The 20,000-nt window shown below is 48.8% G+C and overlaps 2 protein-coding genes across 2 annotated transcripts in view; both read right to left on the bottom strand.

Annotated features, from left to right (window-relative positions):
- Window positions 1–20,000, bottom strand: part of LOC308166216 (death-associated protein kinase 2-like) — a gene marked incomplete at its 3' end in the record, with an annotated part of 351,334 nt that overhangs the window by 63,452 nt on the left and 267,882 nt on the right. The window lies entirely within an intron of this gene.
- Window positions 1,296–2,669, bottom strand: fam110d (family with sequence similarity 110 member D; the record flags this gene model as incomplete). The annotated part of the gene is made up of 1 exon (XM_080541362.1): window positions 1,296–2,669. One exon carries the CDS (start codon window positions 2,667–2,669, stop codon window positions 1,296–1,298), a length of 1,374 nt encoding a protein of 457 aa, XP_080397488.1.

A 20,000-nucleotide genomic window follows, 5' to 3' on the forward strand; every position in this document is an offset into this window, starting at 1 on the left:
TCTCCTGTGGGGGAGGTCTAGATGACCATCGGCCACAGAGGTGAGAGGACACTCCCTGCGGGGGTGGTGGGGGGGGGAACTCTGTAAACGTCAGTCTCGTGGAGAGACACCACCCTCTAACATTTGGAAACCTGATATCTCCCGGTCCCTTACACTGTGAGTTGAACACCTACAGTACACAACATGTTCTGTGATATAACGAGAAACAAATTCATCTTTGTTTGTGAGGAATTTTCAAAATGCCCTTGTGTGAATATATTTATTTAATAAAAATAAAAATGTCTGTTAATTTCTCAACGTGCTGACCAGTTGTTCAGGAGATACAGTATATCACACTACAGTATACACACTATATCACACTGGCTTCTACAACTGCAATAACATACAGTAGCTTACATATTAGCAGGCTGGACGGTCAAAGCCTAAGCAGTCAGAATCACTACAAACGTGTCACAACTCATCAGTGGTCAGTAGTTGCTGTGCAAGAGGAAGCTCTCTTCTCTCTGGGGTGAGAATCAGAATGAGATCAGAGTGACCGTGCATGCCTTCCTGTCTTCCACTGTCCTAGGAGTCCCTATATGCTCAGTGTTAAATACAAGAGGAGTCTCTTTAACAAGTCAATGCTGTGTCTCTCTCTCTCACTCTCTCTCTCACTCTCTCTCTCTATGTCCAGTTCAGTGCATTAACAACCCCACAGGGGTGCGTCGCATGTTTGTTCCAACGGCCTGCGTTCAATTAAAAAAATAAAAATGCAACGTACAAGCTAAACTGGGACAGTTCGGAATGAGGTACTCACGGTTCACTAAACACTCACACAACAGTTATCCAGTTTAGAAAAAGGAAAAAAGCTTAGTGGTTTTCCATGCTAAATTATTAATTCGTTGAAAGAAGAGTGTTGGGTTATGTTGTGAGTTGAGGACACCAGATACAGCAGCCACTGTGTCATAACAACCAGACTTGTTTCTCCTTTATGTGCCATGTTCTTAGCTGGGAAGCCAAAGAGGGGGGAAGGGGGGAGCTGTCAGTCAATAAAGATCAGACCATATCTGTCCTATGGGTTCTGGAGTATAGGGAGAGTGGACCGAACAGCCACATCCATACTACCACACACTCACTGACACCGTAACAGTCGCAGGGGGAAAGAAGTTCACTCAGAAACAAACCTCTGTACTTTCCATAGGATATACAGAATATAAACACAGCAGATGAACCTCTCAGAGGATTGTTCTGTCGTGTTATTGTACTATTCCTCAGTTTTTAAAGAAACAAATATTTTCTACGGGGGTGGGGGGGGACTAAACAGTGGACTCTTTGGGCCCTTCGCGGGCAGCGTTCTTGCAGCTATAGAGCCACTTGATGACACGGGCGTTCCTCTCGATGATGGACACCCCAACAACGGGCAGCTGCTCGGCCACCTCCTCCTGGAAAAGCCCCTCCCCTGAGTGGCGGGAGAACTCGCTGGGTTCCGAGCCGCCGCCTCCTCCTCCCCCCCCGCCCCTCAAGATCAACGAGAGCGTGTCTACGGAGCTGGCCCCGGACAGGAACTTCTCGCGGCCCAGCCGGTCCACCATGTCCACGTCCAGCCCGCAGTAGTCAAAGAAATGTTCCTGGTCCGACAGCGCCACGGAGCAGCGCAGGCGCAGGTCCGACTTGGAGCGTTGCAGTCCAGATCGGCACCGCGGCGGAGGCGCCCGCTTCCAGGGGTCAGCCTCGTCGTTGTGGTTACCGGAATCGTTGCCGTTGGTGAAGCCGTCGCCGTCGATTCCGTCGCTTGTGCCGTCGCTAAGACAGTTTTTAGTCTGTGTCTCGGGAGTAGTGCAGCTGAATCCAGGGCTCGGAATAGGCGAACGATCGTGGTCGGTCTTGCTGGACCTTCGGCTCCCTTGTCCCCCGTCCACAGTGTCTCTGTCGTTGGTCCAGGACATGCGGGAGTCGCCGCCGTCTCTCGACGGAGCCTTCTCCTCGCTGATCACCATCTTCTGGGTGCCTCCCTCACCCCCCCCGCCACTCTTCTCACGCATGGACCCCTGGAAGAGGCGGCGGACAAAGTTGTAACCCTTGACCTCCATGTTGTTGTTGTTCCCTATCACCCCGCCGCTGGGGCTCTTACACTCTTTCTTCTGCCGGTAGATGAGCAGGGAGTCGGGCCGCAGCATGCGCTTGCCCGTGCTCCTCCTCAGGATGGGCGCGCTGTGTGGCGCCACCAAGGACAGAGAGGCAGGAGTCCTGGGGCTCGGCGGCATCATCACCTTGTTGGAATTGCTCCTGTTGTGTGCTTCCACGTCCACCGATGTCCGACAGTTCTCCTTCCTGGAGTCGTCGTTCTCGTCTCGTGAGGTGAGAGAGCCGGAGAGGGTGGAGAAGGGCGTGTTGGAGAAGGGGGTGTTGGAGCTCCGGCGGGGCGTCAGGCGCGGGGTGAGGCTCCCGGGCACCATGAGGGGCCGGCGGGGCGGGGGTGGGGGCGTGGCGCAGGGCACCAGGACAGGCTCCTGCTTTGTGTTGATGACCTGTTGGCTCTTGACATACTTGGCCTTGTCCGCCTCGAGCCTCTCCACAGCGCTGATGGAGCGGCCGCGGTCCCCGCCGTCCATCTGCCTACGCAGGTAGTCTGGGCCCTTGTTGAGGAGCCTCAGAGGGGAGGGGGATCCGATGGGTGTTAGCGGCTTCATGGTGTTCCGCCTTGCAGGTTAAAGACATCAAAACAGCACAGCCACAAAATGGCTGCTGGCTCCCGCAGCTGGAGGGGGTCCCCCCGGGGGTCTGCCGTCAGGTGAGAGCTCAGGTGAGAGCTCAGGTGAGAGCTCAGGTGAGAGCTCAGGTGAGACCTCAGGTGAGAGCTTCTCTAAAAAGCTTTCTGCTTTGGAACTAAAGCAAAGCAGTTCTCATTCTCACTTGTACAGTTCTTGATCTCCCTTATGAGTAAAAAATAAATAGGTAGCAATTCCAGTGACCACAAAGTTTGTTTTGGAGTTGGCTATAGTTAGCTTATAGTGTCTCTTTCCTGGGCACTGTTGGAGCCCAGACAAAATTAATATCTCTATCCAGTATTTACACAGGCATTTGGATAAACGGGCAGGGCGCAGGCAAGTCCTTTTTCTGCCGGCCAAAAGCACTCCCAAATGAGACGTTTCTCTGCCCACAGTGCAGCAGAAATAGCACCCAGAGTTACAAAGGGTTACTATGTTTCACCCCCCCCTTCTCTCTCTCTCTCTCTCTCTCTCTCTTTGAAAGATCCTCCTTCTCCGTGGATCTCTTCAGTGAAGGTTGCCCTGGGAAGTGAGATATAACGCCCTCAAATATTTGCTTTGTGAGGGCCGTCCGTCTGAGGCCGTCTGAGGGACGCAGACTTGTTGTTTGTCTCCGTCTCAGTCGAGGTGACCTGAGTGTGGGCGGCACCAGGACACGTCACAGGCTGATGGACGGTCGGGAGGGACGGACGAATGATTGAGGACTTGTCCTTCTCCTCACCTCGCCTGAGTCCCTGGGAGGAAGAGAAGGAGAGAAAAAGAATAGGTGTTAGCGGGGTCTGCTTTTCTCCAAGGCGTCAGAGACCACCTGACAATGAAGACAGACAGCGGTCTCTAAAGCTCAGCTCGTATTCTTGAGAACTGAAAAGAGGAGTCACATGATTGGGGCTAAGAGCTGGGCCAGGCTTCCACACATGCGAGCTGACTCCTGTGGGAATATAGTGCACACTCACTCAAAACCATTTTCTTTAGCAGAAATGTAAAAATAGAGTCTACGAGTAGTACGTGACATTCAAGAATATACTTTGCGTTGACATTGGCGGCTCATCAGTGCTTATTTACACAGGGGAAATCAATTCAACCATGTATGCCTAAACCTTTCCTTAAGAGGAAGGGTTTACGGAAAATAGGCACCTTTTTTTTGCACTATATAAGCTTTAAGTTTAAAGATATTTCTGCACACCACATTTGCATTCCTAAACAGCTGCACTGAACACAATTCAAGTACATCAATATTTAAGCAGCCCACAAGACAACTGCTTAAGAAAACGAATACACTTCTATCGCAGTAACTCTCACAGTTAGACAGCTCCTTGTTCACCAAAATTAACAAGCCCCAATGAAAGAGACATGAAACCTTAAACCTGGAGTAGCACAAGTCATTTGAAACGGATACATATCAGGACATACTGCATAGAAAGAGAAGACCGTTTTAGGCTTTTGCATCACTGCGTGGGAGTTGGGTATGGAGGGGGGGGTGTAGGGGGGGGGTGGAGTTGGGGGGGGTGTTTCTATAATGGGATAGGCCCTAACCAAGGAGGTACAGCTGGTGAGCGCCCTAGCACAGTTATTGTGTGTATGAGTGTGCGTGTGCAAGTGTGCAAGTGTGTGTGTGTTTCAGCACGTGGCAATAAGTCCCTGCCCAGCGGATGAAAGAGGTTCAACAGTTGGATGGCAGATTCTCAGGCCGTTGCAGATCTCAGATCTGCTTTTCTATCTGTAAAAGGTGAGGAGAAGCTGCCGTGTGTGTCAGGAGCAGACAGACCACGTCTGTAAAGGGTGAGGAGACGCTGCCGTGTGTGTCAGAAGCAGACAGACCACGTCTGTGAAACCTGGAGGCACAGGTGGAGCCTGCTTTTAATTTTATTATTATTAAGAACTGTCTGGCAATAAACATGCTCCTTCTGCTGCGGTAAGACGGCTGAAGAGTCGTATTTTTCTCAGTGTTGGTCTGATAACTGAGGTCTGGTTCAACATATATAAAAGGCTATTTTAGCTCTTCCTTTTTTTAAGGAAGGATGAAACTATTTATGACCTTCTTTGACAGGAAAAGGATACAGTCCATCAGGCCTCCACCAGCCTCCCCTGCAGTGTGCCTCTGGTTTACAGACAAATCCAAATTGCACGACACCATTGATAGTGAATGCTATCACACTCCTCTTGAAGACACTGTATTTACTAGTTAGTTTCTAAAGGAAGGTTGTGTACTTGACATAATAAAAAGTGAGTATGTTGGTGTGCAACAATAGCAATAAGAGGACACAAGGAGCAGCGTGCTTTGCCTAACCCTTTCCCTTTCGGATCCCGCAGATCCTAACCCTAATCCCAACGGTCACAACAAAACAAAACACCCAAGACCTCCAAAGTCACATGAATTTGAGCTAAGAGCTAATTACAGGCAACGTGACATAAGAAGGGGGCCTGTCTCAGTCCTTTAAGATTGCTTTCTACCTTTCAACCTCCTCACCTCTCCCATGTCAACCCCCCCTCCCCCCTGTGGCCCTGTCAAAAGGCCCAATGCTGTAAAATTCTGTGAGGGGGGGGGGGGGTCTGCTAGACTTTCCAGATGTCGGGCAGGCGAGGCCGGGAAAGGCAGCCATTGTTTGGCAAATGTTTCCGGGAAAACTTCTCAACAGGTGTGGAGCGGGGGGGGGGGGGGGGGAAGCCTAGACTGGTGGAACATTTTTTTAAAGTACCAAGAAAGAGGGGAAGAAAGACTGAGTGGAACGGAGGGTAGGTCTGGTGGTCCATGGGGGGTATTCCATGTTTACCAGACACCTTTCTTCCGGGCCAATCTGTTCCCCATCTGAGGCTGTAGCTCAAAGAGGCAGGATGAATATGGAGTCATAACAATAAGCCCACACCCTCCGTGAATGTGTTGAGTTCTGTAGTCCGGACAGAAGAGGTTTGGCATTGAGCTGACCATGGCGTTACCATGGCGTTAGCCCTAAGAGATTAGATTGTGTCCGTAAAAGGTTAGGTAACTGCATTTGATAAGAATGCCTTTAATGCATGTTGTGTTTATTAGATTTGACATAAGACATTTGAAGTGGGGCCAGCCGGTCTCAGCCTTTAGAGGTCGTCTCTCGCTCTGAGCATTATCACTGAGAATGAAATGATCGATGTGAATCACGACGGTCGCCCTTGGGTTCTTTGGGAAACTATATATAATCCTAGCAGGAAACCGGACTAAATATAGCCACACACACACACACACACACACACACACACACACACCCTTGAAATTGAGAGATTGAGTGTAAAAAAGAACAAAAAAAGTAGAAAAAGACTGGAGATTTGAGCCACGGTGTGCAAAAGTAGGTCAGATCTACAAAGACAGGGTCAGGTCTGGAGATCAGGTTCTCACACACACACACACACACACACACACACACACTCACACACACACACACACACACACACACACACACACACACACACACACACACACAGGGAGAGCGAGTGACCCAACCTGGATTTACACACAACAACAGTTTTTCCATTAACTCCCTTGACTTTAATGAGCAGAAATGACGACCCAGCACTGTCTACTGTGAGCCTCTCTCTGTTGAAAACAGTCTAATGGCTGAAGAACTTTTCTCCTGTTGCGTTGCCTCCTCCACTACTCTCACAGTGGGCAGTTATTAACCTCTGCCTCTCCCATCCCCTCTCATCTCCGAGGCTGTCATGCCCCCCTCTTTCCCCTCTCTCTCTCTCTCTCTCTCTCTCTCTCTCTCTCTCTCTTTCTCTCTCTCTCTCTCTCTCTCTCTCTCTTTCTCTCTCTCTCTCTCTCTCTCTCTCTCTCTCTCTGTCTCTCTCTCTCTCTCTCTCTCTCTCTCTCTCTCTTTCTCTCTCTCTCTCTCTCTCTCTGTCTCTCTCTCTCTCTCTCTCTCTCTCTCTCTCTCTCTCTCTCTCTCTGTCTCTTTCCCTCTCTCCCTCTCTCTCTCTCTCGGCTGGCCCGCCTGCAGGGAAGGCTTAACTAGGCGCCCCATGCAGCCAAAGAGGAACCAGATGTTTTCTGTCATGCTGCATCAGGACCTTGGACAACCGGAGCCATGATAGAGATTGCATGCGGGAAAAAAAGGGGGGGGGGGGGGGAATGTTGCACGATCGTGTTGCGTGATCGCTAGGTCACACTGGGGTTGAGCACACACCAAATGGATTTTTTGCTTCTGATCAATGTTATTGTTATTTGGGTTACTTTGCCTTTGACCTCCGTTTGATAACTGCAAAGGGAAGGTCACACCAATGTTCCCCCTCTCCAACGCCCAGAGGACAGGCCTTGTTTGAATAAGAGCTAATTCAATTCATAGTCAATTAGCTACTGTTGTCTGTACAGGCTAATATCACATATGGGCTTAAACAGAGTTTCAAGTTTCAAGTTTTATTGTTACGTCACATTACACAAGTGTAAGAGAGTAACATTCGACATGGGTGTTGTTGTTAGAGACATTAGACTTACTGTTAGAAAAGAAAGGGCTGAAAAACAAACACACAAAGAAGTGGTTGTTTGGGTCACGAGGACTAACTTACTTCATCAACTTCTCACCAACTAAATTGTTACAGGTTGTTTGAGCTTCCAGTAGAGAGCATATCCAAGGAGAACCAGCTGGGCTCAAACCGAAAAGGTTACAGGAAGTTCCACTTTGAAATATGTATTCGTTGTGGTAAACATCAGATAAGGAGGTCCATAAATTCTCAGGGACCTCCTTCAAAGCTTTAAAACCAGTCAAGCCCATTTTTTTACCTGTCAAATCAATCCTCCACTGATGAGGGTCGTCTGCAGTGAGCGGGCAATCTCTTTCATTTCTCTCTGTCTCCTGTTCTCTATCTCTCCCTCTCTCTTTCGAAACATCTGTCTCCTATCTAGAAGATAGAATGGGTGAAAGGCTGCCACCATTGGACTCTTTAGAAAAAGCTCAGAAATGTTCAATCTTTAACCAGAAAGCTCAATGAGGATGAATGAGGAGGAGTCTCCTGCTCTTCTTACAGCATCTGTACCCCTCACAACACCCCCGGGGTCACTGTGCCATGTGTGAACATAAAACCTATGAATGTTAATGGTCCAAAATTAACGACATCATCCTGTTCGGTCCATTAACCAGCACCCCAGAAACGGCTCTGGATGGTCTGTTGTGAGGACAGAGAGAGAGACGGGGGGTCTTCTGTTCTCCGAGCAGAGACAAGAGGACCGCTTGCTTTATTAATGGCCTTAAACAATGTCCCCCACGCTGGGCCTGGAGATAAGAGGGAGACCTGGACGCCCTGAGTCATTAGTTAAAGGAGGGGGACAAAAAACAACAACATGACAATAAAGTATAACTGAGACGGAGCCAGAGACAAACAGTCCTCCACTCCCCCACAGACAAAGCCAGGAGGAGCATCATAAATCTCATCACCATTGTGAGGCCTCAAGTGCCATTAGCCACTTGATGTATGATTGGGGGGTGGGGGGCTACCTAAGGGGGGGGGAGGGGTCACTGTCATGCAGGGCAGCAGCGGGGGACACAGGGGGCGACTTAAGGGACCCCCAACCTCAATAGACCCACACCCAGCCATAAAATAGACAAGATGGGCTCTTAACTCACTGAATGTGGCTCTTTTGTCATTCAAAGCTAATCATTGTAAGACAGTGAGAGCGTCGTAACCTGGTGTCAAAGAGGGACAGCCTGCACAGACGTGGAGCTACGGTATATCTACTCTGTAAGACATCTACGTGGTACTGTTTTACATACATACATACGTACATACGTACATACATACGGTAGATTTATAGAAGTCGTTAACTAATACGACCGTTAGCTAAAACAACCTCATTCAAGGGTAAAAAAGTGTCTAGCGAGCATGCAGCGGTCACAGCTAGCCTGCTCCAGTCAGCGGTCACAGCTAGCCTGCTCCAGTCACACTGACTCAACACCTGAAGTACAGCACAGCACAGTGAGGCACATGACCATTCACACTAAGCAAATAATCACCTTGATGATTAGTCAGTGGACACACACACAGATACACGTGACTCTGGTACATGAGGTGGAGGACTTCCAGCAGTCAACTAACTACTTATCAGACCTCTCAGACCTCTGATATGCTAATAAAGACAGAGGCTGGTGAGATAACACGCTCAGACTTATTCTGACTTTTATCAACAGACCGGCAGACTCCCTTTTCTCCCCTACTGACGAGGACCACTCCTGTTCTGGCTGATAAGTGCGGCGCGTTGACCTGTACGACTTAATGACTCACTGTTTGCTTTGTGCTCATGTACTTCACGTTGTAACGGGGGGTAGAATGAGCATGTGTTCCGCCTACAGAGTTAGCTATGCAGAGGCAGTAAAAACACAAGCCGCATAAGCTCGCTGCATCAGTATTGTTGAGTAGCCTAAAAGTATTTTAACATCTTCTAACAGCTAAGGCCTTTCAGTTCTATGCGTTTTTTAAAGTGGTATATTGCCTGATGCTATTCACCGATATCACTCAGCTCAAGTGATTACAGTCATCTCAAAGTTAACAGTGCTATCCCCTCTACCTCCCTGTATCGTTTCTCTACTTTAAAAAAAATACTCCTTCTTCTAGTATTATGACAGCCAATGGGCCTTGGCCCGAGCATAGATTACTTTTTTCTTGCGATGACTGATGCTCTACATGACTGATGCTTTAGATGACTGATGCTTTAGATGACTGATGCTCTACATGACTGATGCTTTAGATGACTGATGCTTTAGATGACTTCACTTACTCAAACGGTATTTGAACTGAATGTATTTGTTGTAAGTCGTTTGGATAACAGCAGGAGTCTGCTAAATGCCAAACGGGTAAAGGTAAATGCTTTCCCTGGGCAGAGCACACAACCTGACCACCCCAACCCCCACCCCCACCCCTCTGGACCCACAACCTGACCACCCCAACCCCCCCACCCCCACCCCTCTGGACCCACAACCTGACCACCCCCACCCCCACCCCCACCCCTCTGGACCCCTGGACCGAGCTCCCCAGCCTCCCTGGTAATCCTCCCTGCCATATAGTGACACCTGATCCACTCTCCGTCCACAGCTCAGTGTTGGAATGTTAAGCCTCTGCTATCTGTGATGCCTCGCTGCCGATGAGTGAACTAATGAAGGGTGAGATCATAGCGGGAAGGAGATGATGTATACTGTGCATACCCCTCATGGACACTGTACAACAATTCATTGTCAAATCCTTCCAGTGCTTCTGGTCTGAAAGCATCACAGTGCTTCTGGTCTGAAAGCATGCAGGGAATGTGGCTGGGCACTCAAATACTCAGATGTTGATGGAAGCTAGGAGAGGTTGGCGGTGACTCGAGGGGAGGTTGCGTGGCACACTATTTAGAGAGTGTTCAGATGGAGGGATCAGTGTGTGTGTGTGTGTGGGGGGGGGGGGGGGGGATCAATGTGTGTGTGTGTGTGTGTGTATGTGTGTGCATGTGTGTGCGAGTGTGCATGTTTGTGTGTGTGTGTGTGTGTGTGTGTGTGCATGTGTGTGCGAGTGTGCATGTTTGTGTGTGTGTGTGTGTGTGCATGTGTGTGCGAGTGTGCATGTTTGTGTGTGTGTGTGTGTGTGTGTGTGTGTGTGTGTGCATGTGTGTGCGAGTGTGCATGTTTGTGTGTGTGTGTGTGTGCAAGTGTGTACGCGTGTGCATGTTTGTGTGTGTGAGTGTGCAGGTTTGTGTGTGTGTGTGTGTGTATGTGTGTGCATGTGTGTGCGAGTGTGCATGTTTGTGTGTGTGAGTGTGCAGGTTTGTGTGTGTGCGAGTGTGCAGGTTTGTGTGTGTGCGAGTGTGCATGTTTGTGTGTGTGCGAGTGTGCGTGTTTGTGTGTGTGTGTGTGTGCAAGTGTGTACGCGTGTGCATGTTTGTGTGTGTGCGAGTGTGCAGGTTTGTGTGTGTGCGAGTGTGCGTGTTTGTGTGTGTATGTCTGGATAGCTTCGTTTAGATTCTAAGCTGCCAGACTAATAAACGCCAACGTAGCTTATGCGACTGAGACAACACTAACCCTCTGGGAGAGACACTGCCCTCGGTGTGGGTTAAACCCTGGGAGAGACACTGCCCTCGGTGTGGGTTAAACCCTGGAACTCTCTGGGAAACAAGGATCTCCCCCAGATACGCTGTCGAGGAGTTGTATATACAGTAACGTACACACACATAAATCTGGGCACATCTCTAAATCTCCTGGCGTCTTAAATTATGAAGGGCTGTTCTCTCGGAGTGAGCTCTCATTAAGCCCTCAGCTGGTGTGAAAGCTCTAAAAGAGAGCTCGCTCTGGAGAGGAGCCAGATGTCTCATTTCACCAAAGTCGGCAGAATTTCGCACTCCCCGTCTGAAGCGTAAGCCTGTTGGTGTGTTGAAAAAAAAAGTGTTGAAAAAAAAAAGAAAAGAAAAAAGATCCTCGGACTGGGTCCATTTTACAAAGCTTAAAGGAAAGTGTCCAAGACATGAAAAGAGTTTCCATGGCGTTGTCTTTTGTCAGTACACTTTCAGTTATCAGTCTGACAAAAGGCAAGGCACTTACAAAGAAAAAGAAAAAAAGGAAACAGGAATAGAAGAGTGTCAGTGTACGTACAGCAACAACAACACGTAGGCTGTCGAATGAAAGTCTGTTCAAGCATCGACATTCTATTTGTAATAGATAAATAGCAAAGAACTAAATAAATAAACGGTTGGGCATTTTGCGGCTTACTGCTCCAGCTGTGCCCCCCAAGGTGCCAGGGAACGTTCTCACAGCGTTCTCACAGCGTTCTCACAACGTTCTCACAATGTTCTCACAATGTTCTCACAATGTTCTCACAACGTTCTCACAACGTTCTCACAACGTTCTCACAACGTCGGCTGAGATGTTCCCACCACATGTTGAGGCTGTCACAGCATCGCAGGGGCAGTAGGGGGTCAACTACAAACGAATGGATGGAGGGGGGGGGGGGGTTGAGGTTGTGCCCCTTCCCCCCAAGGGTTAGGGTTCAAACATCAGCTTCTCTATCAGCACACTGAGACCTCATAGCCCCCTACTGTGCCATAGAACACCCACCACCACCACCATCACCACCACCACCACCACCACCTCCACCACCACCACCTCCACCACCACCACCACCTCCACCTCCACCTCCACCATCACCACCACCATCACCTCCACCTCCACCACCACCATCACCACCACCACCACCTCCACCACCACTCTCCCTGTCCCATTGATCAGCTCTCTCTGCTATGAACGAACTGTGGCCTGGATGTTTCCATGCCCATAGTGTTCTTATCACTACGTACAGCAACTGGCAGCCTCAGCTATCAACAGCATGGAAAAACCAATACGCCTCGACTGTCTTTCTTTCAACTTTCCCCAGAGGAAAATGGAACATGTCAGTTAATGTGAAGCACGGAAAACTACCAAGCCTACCAAGCCTACCAACCCCTCACACCCGGCCTCTAAAACACCTAAAAGGGTCAGGACTAAAACATTATTATTAATATTTCAGACCCTAAAGAAAAGACTCAAAAACCTGAACCAGGGTGGGGTGGGTCTGAACCAGGGTGGGGGGGTCTGAACCAGGGTGGGGTGGGTCTGAGGAAGGGTCCGGGCTGCGTCATGCTTGAGCGGACATCGGATGGTCGGACGGCACGGCTGACTGTGATTGGAAGTGACAGACGGCTGACTGTGATTGGACGTGGCAGAGTTACAGAGGCGCCCAGGCTGGGTGGTGAACCATTACAGGGATGTGAGAGGGAGAGGGAGAAGGAAGGGGCGGCGCTCTCACAGCTGTCATCACCCCACTGGGGACAGACAGGAGATGGAGGGACGGCCTGGACCACCACTCATGGTTTAGTTATCGATTATGAATGATTCATTAGGATATGGGCTTGAGGAGAAGAGAGGTTTACTGGAGGATGACTGACTGCGGATTGTGAAGATGAAGACGACTACGTTGATCAGGACGGTGATATCAGAATCAAGAATCAGAATTGCTTTTATTACATCAATGTAGGGGTACACAGAGTAAAGTTCTTGAGGGTTCAGGTTCTTATGCGGTATCACCTCCTACCTCACCAACAGACACCAGTTCATCTCCCTCTCCGGTCACACCTCCTCCTCCTCCTCTGTCACACAGGGGGTCCCACAAGGCTCAGTCCTCGGCCCCTGCTCTTCCTCTGCTACACACTCCCCCTCGGTCACATCATCCGCCAATTCAACCTGGACTTCCACTGCTACGCCGATGACACCCAGATTTACATCACTACAAACTCCACCCAGAACCCACCCCTCACTCACATCGAAACCTGCATCTCCGCAATAAAAACCTGGCTCACACACAACTTCCTCAAACTGAACAGTGAAAAGACCGAAGTCATCCTCATCGGCACCAAATCCACCCTCAATAAAACCGGACCCATCACACTCACCATTGACGACACTACCATCACCCCCTCCCCCCTGGCTCGCAACCTCGGCTTCATTCTGGACCCCACCCTCTCATTCGATCCCCACGTCAGTTCCATTGTCAAGACATCCTACTTCCACCTCCGTAACATTGCAAAAATCAGACACTGCCTCTCCCCCCCCGCTGCTGAATCCCTCATCCACGCCTTCATCTCCTCCCGCCTCGACTACTGCAACTCCCTACTCACCGGCATCACCTCCCGCTCCCTCCATAGACTCCAGATGGTCCAAAACTCTGCTGCACGCCTCCTCTCAAACACCCGCTCCCGTGACCACATCACTCCTGTCCTCCACTCTCTCCACTGGCTCCCCATTAAAGAACGTATACAATTCAAAGTCCTCATCCTCACATACAAAGCCCTCCATAGCCTGGCCCCCCCTTACCTGACTGACCTCCTTCTCCCCCACCGCCCTACCCGTACCCTCCGATCCTCATCCACTGTTCCCCTCACTGTCCCACCCTCAAAACTCAAAGGCTTCGGTCACCGTGCCTTTTCACGAGCCGCACCCCGCCTCTGGAACTCTCTCCCTCAACCACTCAGAGACTCACCCTCACTCCTCACTTTTAAATCCCACCTCAAAACCTACCTGTTCTCCCATGCCTACAGCCTCCCCTACCCCTAGCCATCTCCCCCATCCCTGCCACCCCCGCCCCCCCTGGACATGCATACAACCTCCCCTATCCCTAACCATCTCCCCTAACCCTGCCACCCCCCTCCCCCCATGGACATGCATACAACCTCCCCTTCCCCGTTCGTTAACTCTGTGTTCTATGTGCTCATGTTATCTGTTGCTTGTTGTTTCTGTGTTTTTCCGTTTTTCCCATATTGTCAGCGTCTTTGAGCCTCGGAAAAGCGCTATATAAATCTAATGCATTATTATTATTATTATTATTATTATTATTATTATTATTATTATTATTATTATTATTATAGCGCTCCGCTGCAGATGCTGTTAGAAGGCTGACAGTACCGCGACCGCCCACCTTCCAAACATAAATCCATTTTGTTTGTTTCAAGTGTATCACTGGCGATAACTGCATTGTTACGAACAGAAACAAGCTAAATGTGTCATTAGACAACGTGGCTTATGACAACATCTTGTGGTCGGCAGGGGACTGGTGGAGGTAGACATCGCATGTGTTTGATACCGTTCCTTGATAACATTCCTCACTCCGTTCCATTCATTACAATGAGCCTCAGCTGCCCCTGATGGACAGGTATGATGTACAGGCATGGGCGTCAGCAGCTTTTTGAATGTGGGGGGGACACTTATTTTTCGGGGGGTCTGGGGGTCCCCCCCCCCCCGAATTTTTTTAAATAGTAGATTCAATTTCCTGCATTCTGGTGCGTTTTACACCCAAAATAATCTCCCTCTTTCTTTGTTTTTCCTTGGAGCTGGCATGGTCTGCAATTACTGACTACTATTATGTTTTGGTTTAACTCACAGAGGCCTGACACTGACACGTGGCACTTTTTAGGTACTTTATTAAATATGAAGATTCAAAAAGAATCAAAGAGTGAATTAGAAAAGAATGAGGTAACTTTGAGTCAACAAATTGAATAAAAAGTTATGAGGAAACATAAAATATGTACCTAGGCTACTCAGAGCCTATTACAATCAAACTTAGCCCTCTTCAGTGCATTGCAGAACATACAACTATAACAAACCCAAAAAATCAAAGAGTGAATTAGAGCTGTCTCCACTGCCCCTGCCTGCTGCCCCTGCCTCTGACTCACTCTCACTCTCAAGTCTCAACCACCTATATCAGGAGAAATGGGGATGCATTGAGCACTTGTTCATATTGTTTTTCTCTAATAGAACATTTGACATAGAAATACAATCATCAATACAAAAAATACAATCACAAGCATTTTAGAAATAGAAAAATAAATGGAACAGGTGTTTTCTTCTTATTTTTTAACCCTAGCTCAAGCAATCAGATGCAAAATTGATTCTTTGGGTGGGTGCAATGGCCAAATTAAATAGTGCAAATGCTCAGGGCAATGAACACGGGCAGGAGATGCAATAATGACAGGACAGGTAAGCACTGTGAGGTGTTTGTCGCCATTCTGTGCTTTTGATGACATTTCGCCTGTGTCTGTTCTGCATTTAAACATGTCTAACCGCACTAGTAATGCCTAACAAAACTGCTAGTGCCATATAGCTGATCTAGCTCGTATTTGGTTGCTAGTAGGCTATGCTAATTCCATTGCTAATACAGAGAATGTCTCATAAGGTGCTAACATTCTTATCAGAAAAGCTGGCTGTGTTTGACCTTGGGAGAACGCAATGTTGCTGTTTGGCCACTCACGGGAAAACTTGGATGACTTTGACTTACTTTTCTCTTCTTAGAAAAAAAATTCCTTATATCCATCTTGGTGGATGATCTAAATATCGTCTTGCCTCAGTCTGAATGTTTTGATGTGCTGCTGCCGTGTTAAAAACAGAAGTAAAACGCGGAGTGGACTTCTGGATATGGGCAATCCCCTACTCATAAAGTGGAACGGATTTGATTGTGAAGCAATGAAAATAACGCTGACCAGTCATGCAACATATTTTTGATGGCAAATGTGGGGGGGTCCAAACGACCTTGTTTCAAAGGTGGGGGGGACACGTCCCCCCCCAAATATATGGTGGTGACGCCCATGTGTACAGGTATGATGTACAGGTATGTTCTTTGCTAGAATACATATAATACTTTGCTAGATAATACAATAACTTTCGGATGATCGAGAGCACCTCTCAAATACCACACAATGTTTTCCCCTCTTTAGTTCCTCCAAACCGCTGGTGAGGAAGTTCCCAGACGCCGTGGTCACAATGGACCAAACCAAGCAACAGGAACAATAAAGTCAAATTATAAGGTCCAGTCCTGACAGTTCGTGTGAAGACGAGGGTGTTTGAAGTCTCACACAGCAACACAGCAGTGGTTGTCAAATCAACAAACCAGCTGCCTCTCATTCTCGCTCTCTTTCTCTCTCTCAAACACACACGCACGCACGCACACACACACTCACTCACTCACTCACTCACTCACTCACTCACTCACTCACTCACGCACGCACACACGCACACACACACACACACACACACACACACACACACACACACACACACACACACCTCACTATAGTGCCAGGGGGGAGGTGATGTCACTTACAGGACCCCCTCTACCCTCTAATTAGAAACCTGAGCCTCTCTCACCGTAACGACCAGGCTTTGCATGCAACAATGCCACAGACTTTCAGAGTTTGAACAAAAAAACTAATGTTTGATTTTCATTTGAGGAAACGACTGTTTACAAGATTGGTCAGTAAGGGAAAACAGGGAGTTGACTGAAAAGCGAAACTGTGGGTTTCGTGAACTTTCAGTGATAAGAAACACATGAGTGGCCCATTGTGAACTGAAGCCATGAAAGCTCCTGTGGCTTCCGCTTAGTAACTGATGTGGGTCAAACCGATGAGATTATACATTTGGAGAGCCTCAAAAAAGAGAGTATAAACAAAAATGATAGAGAGAAATGAGGAAAGAGGGACTGAGAGAATGCATAAATAAGAGAACATATCCCATAATGGTTCAGCACTTCTCCTAGACCGGGGCATACAAGGGTCACTGGCATACCACTGTAACATTTAGACTGCACTGTGGCTGTCTGCGGGATGCGACGATGCGTGTGTGTGTGTATACGTGTATGTGTGAGTGTGTGTGTGTGTGTGTGTGTGTGTGTGTGTGTGTGTGTGTGTGTGTGTGAGTGTGTGTGTGTGTGTGTGTGTGTGTGTTTGTGTATGTGTGTGTGAGTGTGTGTGTGTGTGTGAGTGTGTGTGAGTGTGTGTGTGTGTGTGTGTGTGTTTGTGTGTGTGTGTGTGTGTGTGAGTGTGTGTGTTGTGTGTGTGTGTGTGTGTGTGTGTGTGTGCGTGCACATAAACACTGTCAGATGAACACGTGGCTATGTGCTCACATAGAGGCCTGCAGGGAAGGTCACTCAGGACAACGGTAACTTCCTGACTTGAACTTGTTACATTTCACATTTACATTTTTGCCATTTAGCAGACGCCTTATTCCAAAGCACCTTACAATCAATACATTTGATTAAGTAAGCGAATCATCAATCCACCAGTCATAGCAGGAAAAGTAATCTAGCTCAGGCCAGCGGCCATTGGCAGTCGTCGTGCTAGAAGAAGAACGTTTAAAAAGAATGTTATAAAAATATTTAATAGACACTGGAGAAACTGTACAAGGGGGTAGTAGATGTCTCAGGAGAAACAGTACAAGGGGGTAGTAGATGTCTAAGGAGAAACAGTACAGGGGGGTAGTAGATGTCTCAGGAGGGACAGTACAGGGGGTAGTAGATGTCTCAGGAGGGACAGTACAGGGGGTAGTAGATGTCTCAGGAGAAACAGTACAAGGGGGTAGTAGATGTCTCAGGAGAAACAGTATAGGGGGGAAGCAGGTGTCTCTGCAGACACAGTGCAGGGGCTAGTAGAGGTGGAGGAGGCCCATATCCTCATCACAGCCACCACCACCGCCGGTGACCCGAGCCCTTTAACCGGGGAGGCACGGCCCACGTTACGTCTCATCCAGTCATCTTAATGATGTCAGGCCTCCTGTCAACACCCTGATGGAGGCTGTGACCAGACTGCGCTCTGGTTGTGCCCCCAGGCCCAGCTGGGGCTGGAGAAGTGTTCCTGCCTGCTCCAGAGGGATCAGGATCAAAGACACAAGCCTTATTACAGCTGCCACATTAGCACAGTGAAGTCATGGCCTCGTCAACCCGCCGGGCGCTACAGATCTCCACGACTATAAAAGTGTAAATGTTCAGGTATAAAGGCAACAGTGTTCCCAGCCTATGGGAATGATCCATGTAGGACGTAGGAAGAGTTGACGCATAACGCTGTCCGTCTGGTTTTTGTCACTTTAACGGCCAAACACATCAAGCAAGTGTACTTTGGTCTGTGTGATGGGAACAGGGCTATGGGTCTGTGTGATGGGAACAGGGCTATGGGTCTGTGTGATGGGAACAGGGCTATGGGTCTGTGTGATGGGAACAGGGCTACGGGTCTGTGTGATGGGAACAGGGCTATGGGTCTGTGCGATGGGAACAGGGCTATGGGTCTGTGTGATGGGAACAGGGCTATGGGTCTGTGTAACCATGGGAACAGGGCTATGGGTCTGTGTGATGGGAACAGGGCGATGGGTCTGTGTGATGGGAACAGGGCTATGGGTCTGTGTGATGGGAACAGGGCTATGGGTCTGTGCGATGGGAACAGGGCTATGGGTCTGTGCGATGGGAACAGGGCTATGGGTCTGTGTGATGGGAACAGGGCGATGGGTCTGTGTGATGGGAACAGGGCGATGGGTCTGTGTGATGGGAACAGGGCTATGGGTCTGTGTGATGGGAACAGGGCTATGGGTCTGTGTGATGGGAACAGGGCTATGGGTCTGTGTAACCATGGGAACAGGGCTATGGGTCTGTGTAACCATGGGAACAGGGCTATGGGTCTGTGTAACCATGGGAACAGGGCTCTGGGTTGGGGTTGAAACCTCAGTCAAAACAACAACAACAAGCACCAGTGGGAGATAAACACTAGTTCATGTGTGTGTGTGTGTGTGTGTGTGTGTGTGTGTGTGTGTGTATGTGTGTGTGTGTGTGTGTGTGTGTGAGTGTGTGTGTGTGTATGTGAGAGATAAACACTAGTTCATGTTTACAATGTGCCGTCCTCCTGACATTACAGTAACCGCTCCTCTCGTTTACAAAGAGCGATCAGGAATAGGATCAGTGGAGGCTGGTGGAAGTAGACATGGGAGGACAGACTCGGTGTAATGAATGGAATTGAATGAGAAACGGTATCAAACACGTGGCTGGCGGAGACTGAGAGATCTGAGGACAGGCTCATTGTGATGCATTATCTAATATAAGTTAATACCAAATCACTGTAATGGTTTGTGGGGGAGCATTTGGTTGAAACACACCGACTCACAGATATCATATTAATATCGGTTCAATATAACTCAAAGCGGGGGCTAAACCACAAGGTTACCACAGTACATGATTCACAAATCCCCCTGGGACGTCCACGGACACACTGCAGCTTCAGCCTGTTTGTGGTTGGAAGACAAAACGCAGCCGTTGGTTTGGTCTACTGCTCCGCTTGTTTAGACTGTTCCTCAGGTGTTTATGCTACTGACCCCACACTGACCATACTGACTGCATCCACACACACACACACACACACACACACACACACACGCACAGACACATGCACAGGCACAGACACAGACACAAAGAGAGAGAGACACACACACACACACGTGCACACACACACGCACACAGGCACAGGCACAGACACAGAAAGAGACACACACACACACACACACACACACACACACAGACACACACACACACACACACACACGCACAGACACACACACACACACACACACACACACATGCACAGACACACACACACGCACAGACACATGCACAGGCACAGACACAGACACAAAGAGAGAGACACACACACACACACACGTGCACACACACACGCACACAGGCACAGGCACAGACACAGAAAGAGACACACACACACATACACACACACACACACACACACCTACCTCCTGGCTGTTCTAATCTATTGTAAGATCTCAGGGTAACGCTGTCCTCCGCTTCATATCTCCGCTTTTTAGTGTTTCCTAAATCTTTTCTTTTAAGACCAGGCAGCATTCGTTTAATAATTAATAGCACTGATGATTTTCTTGTCTTCTTATTTGGTCTAATCCTTAGGGCCCTTTCACATCATCAAAG

This window comes from Nansenia antarctica, assembly GCF_963989245.1.
Source record: "Nansenia antarctica genome assembly, chromosome: 10".
NCBI classification, from domain to species: Eukaryota; Metazoa; Chordata; class Actinopteri; order Argentiniformes; family Microstomatidae; genus Nansenia; species Nansenia antarctica.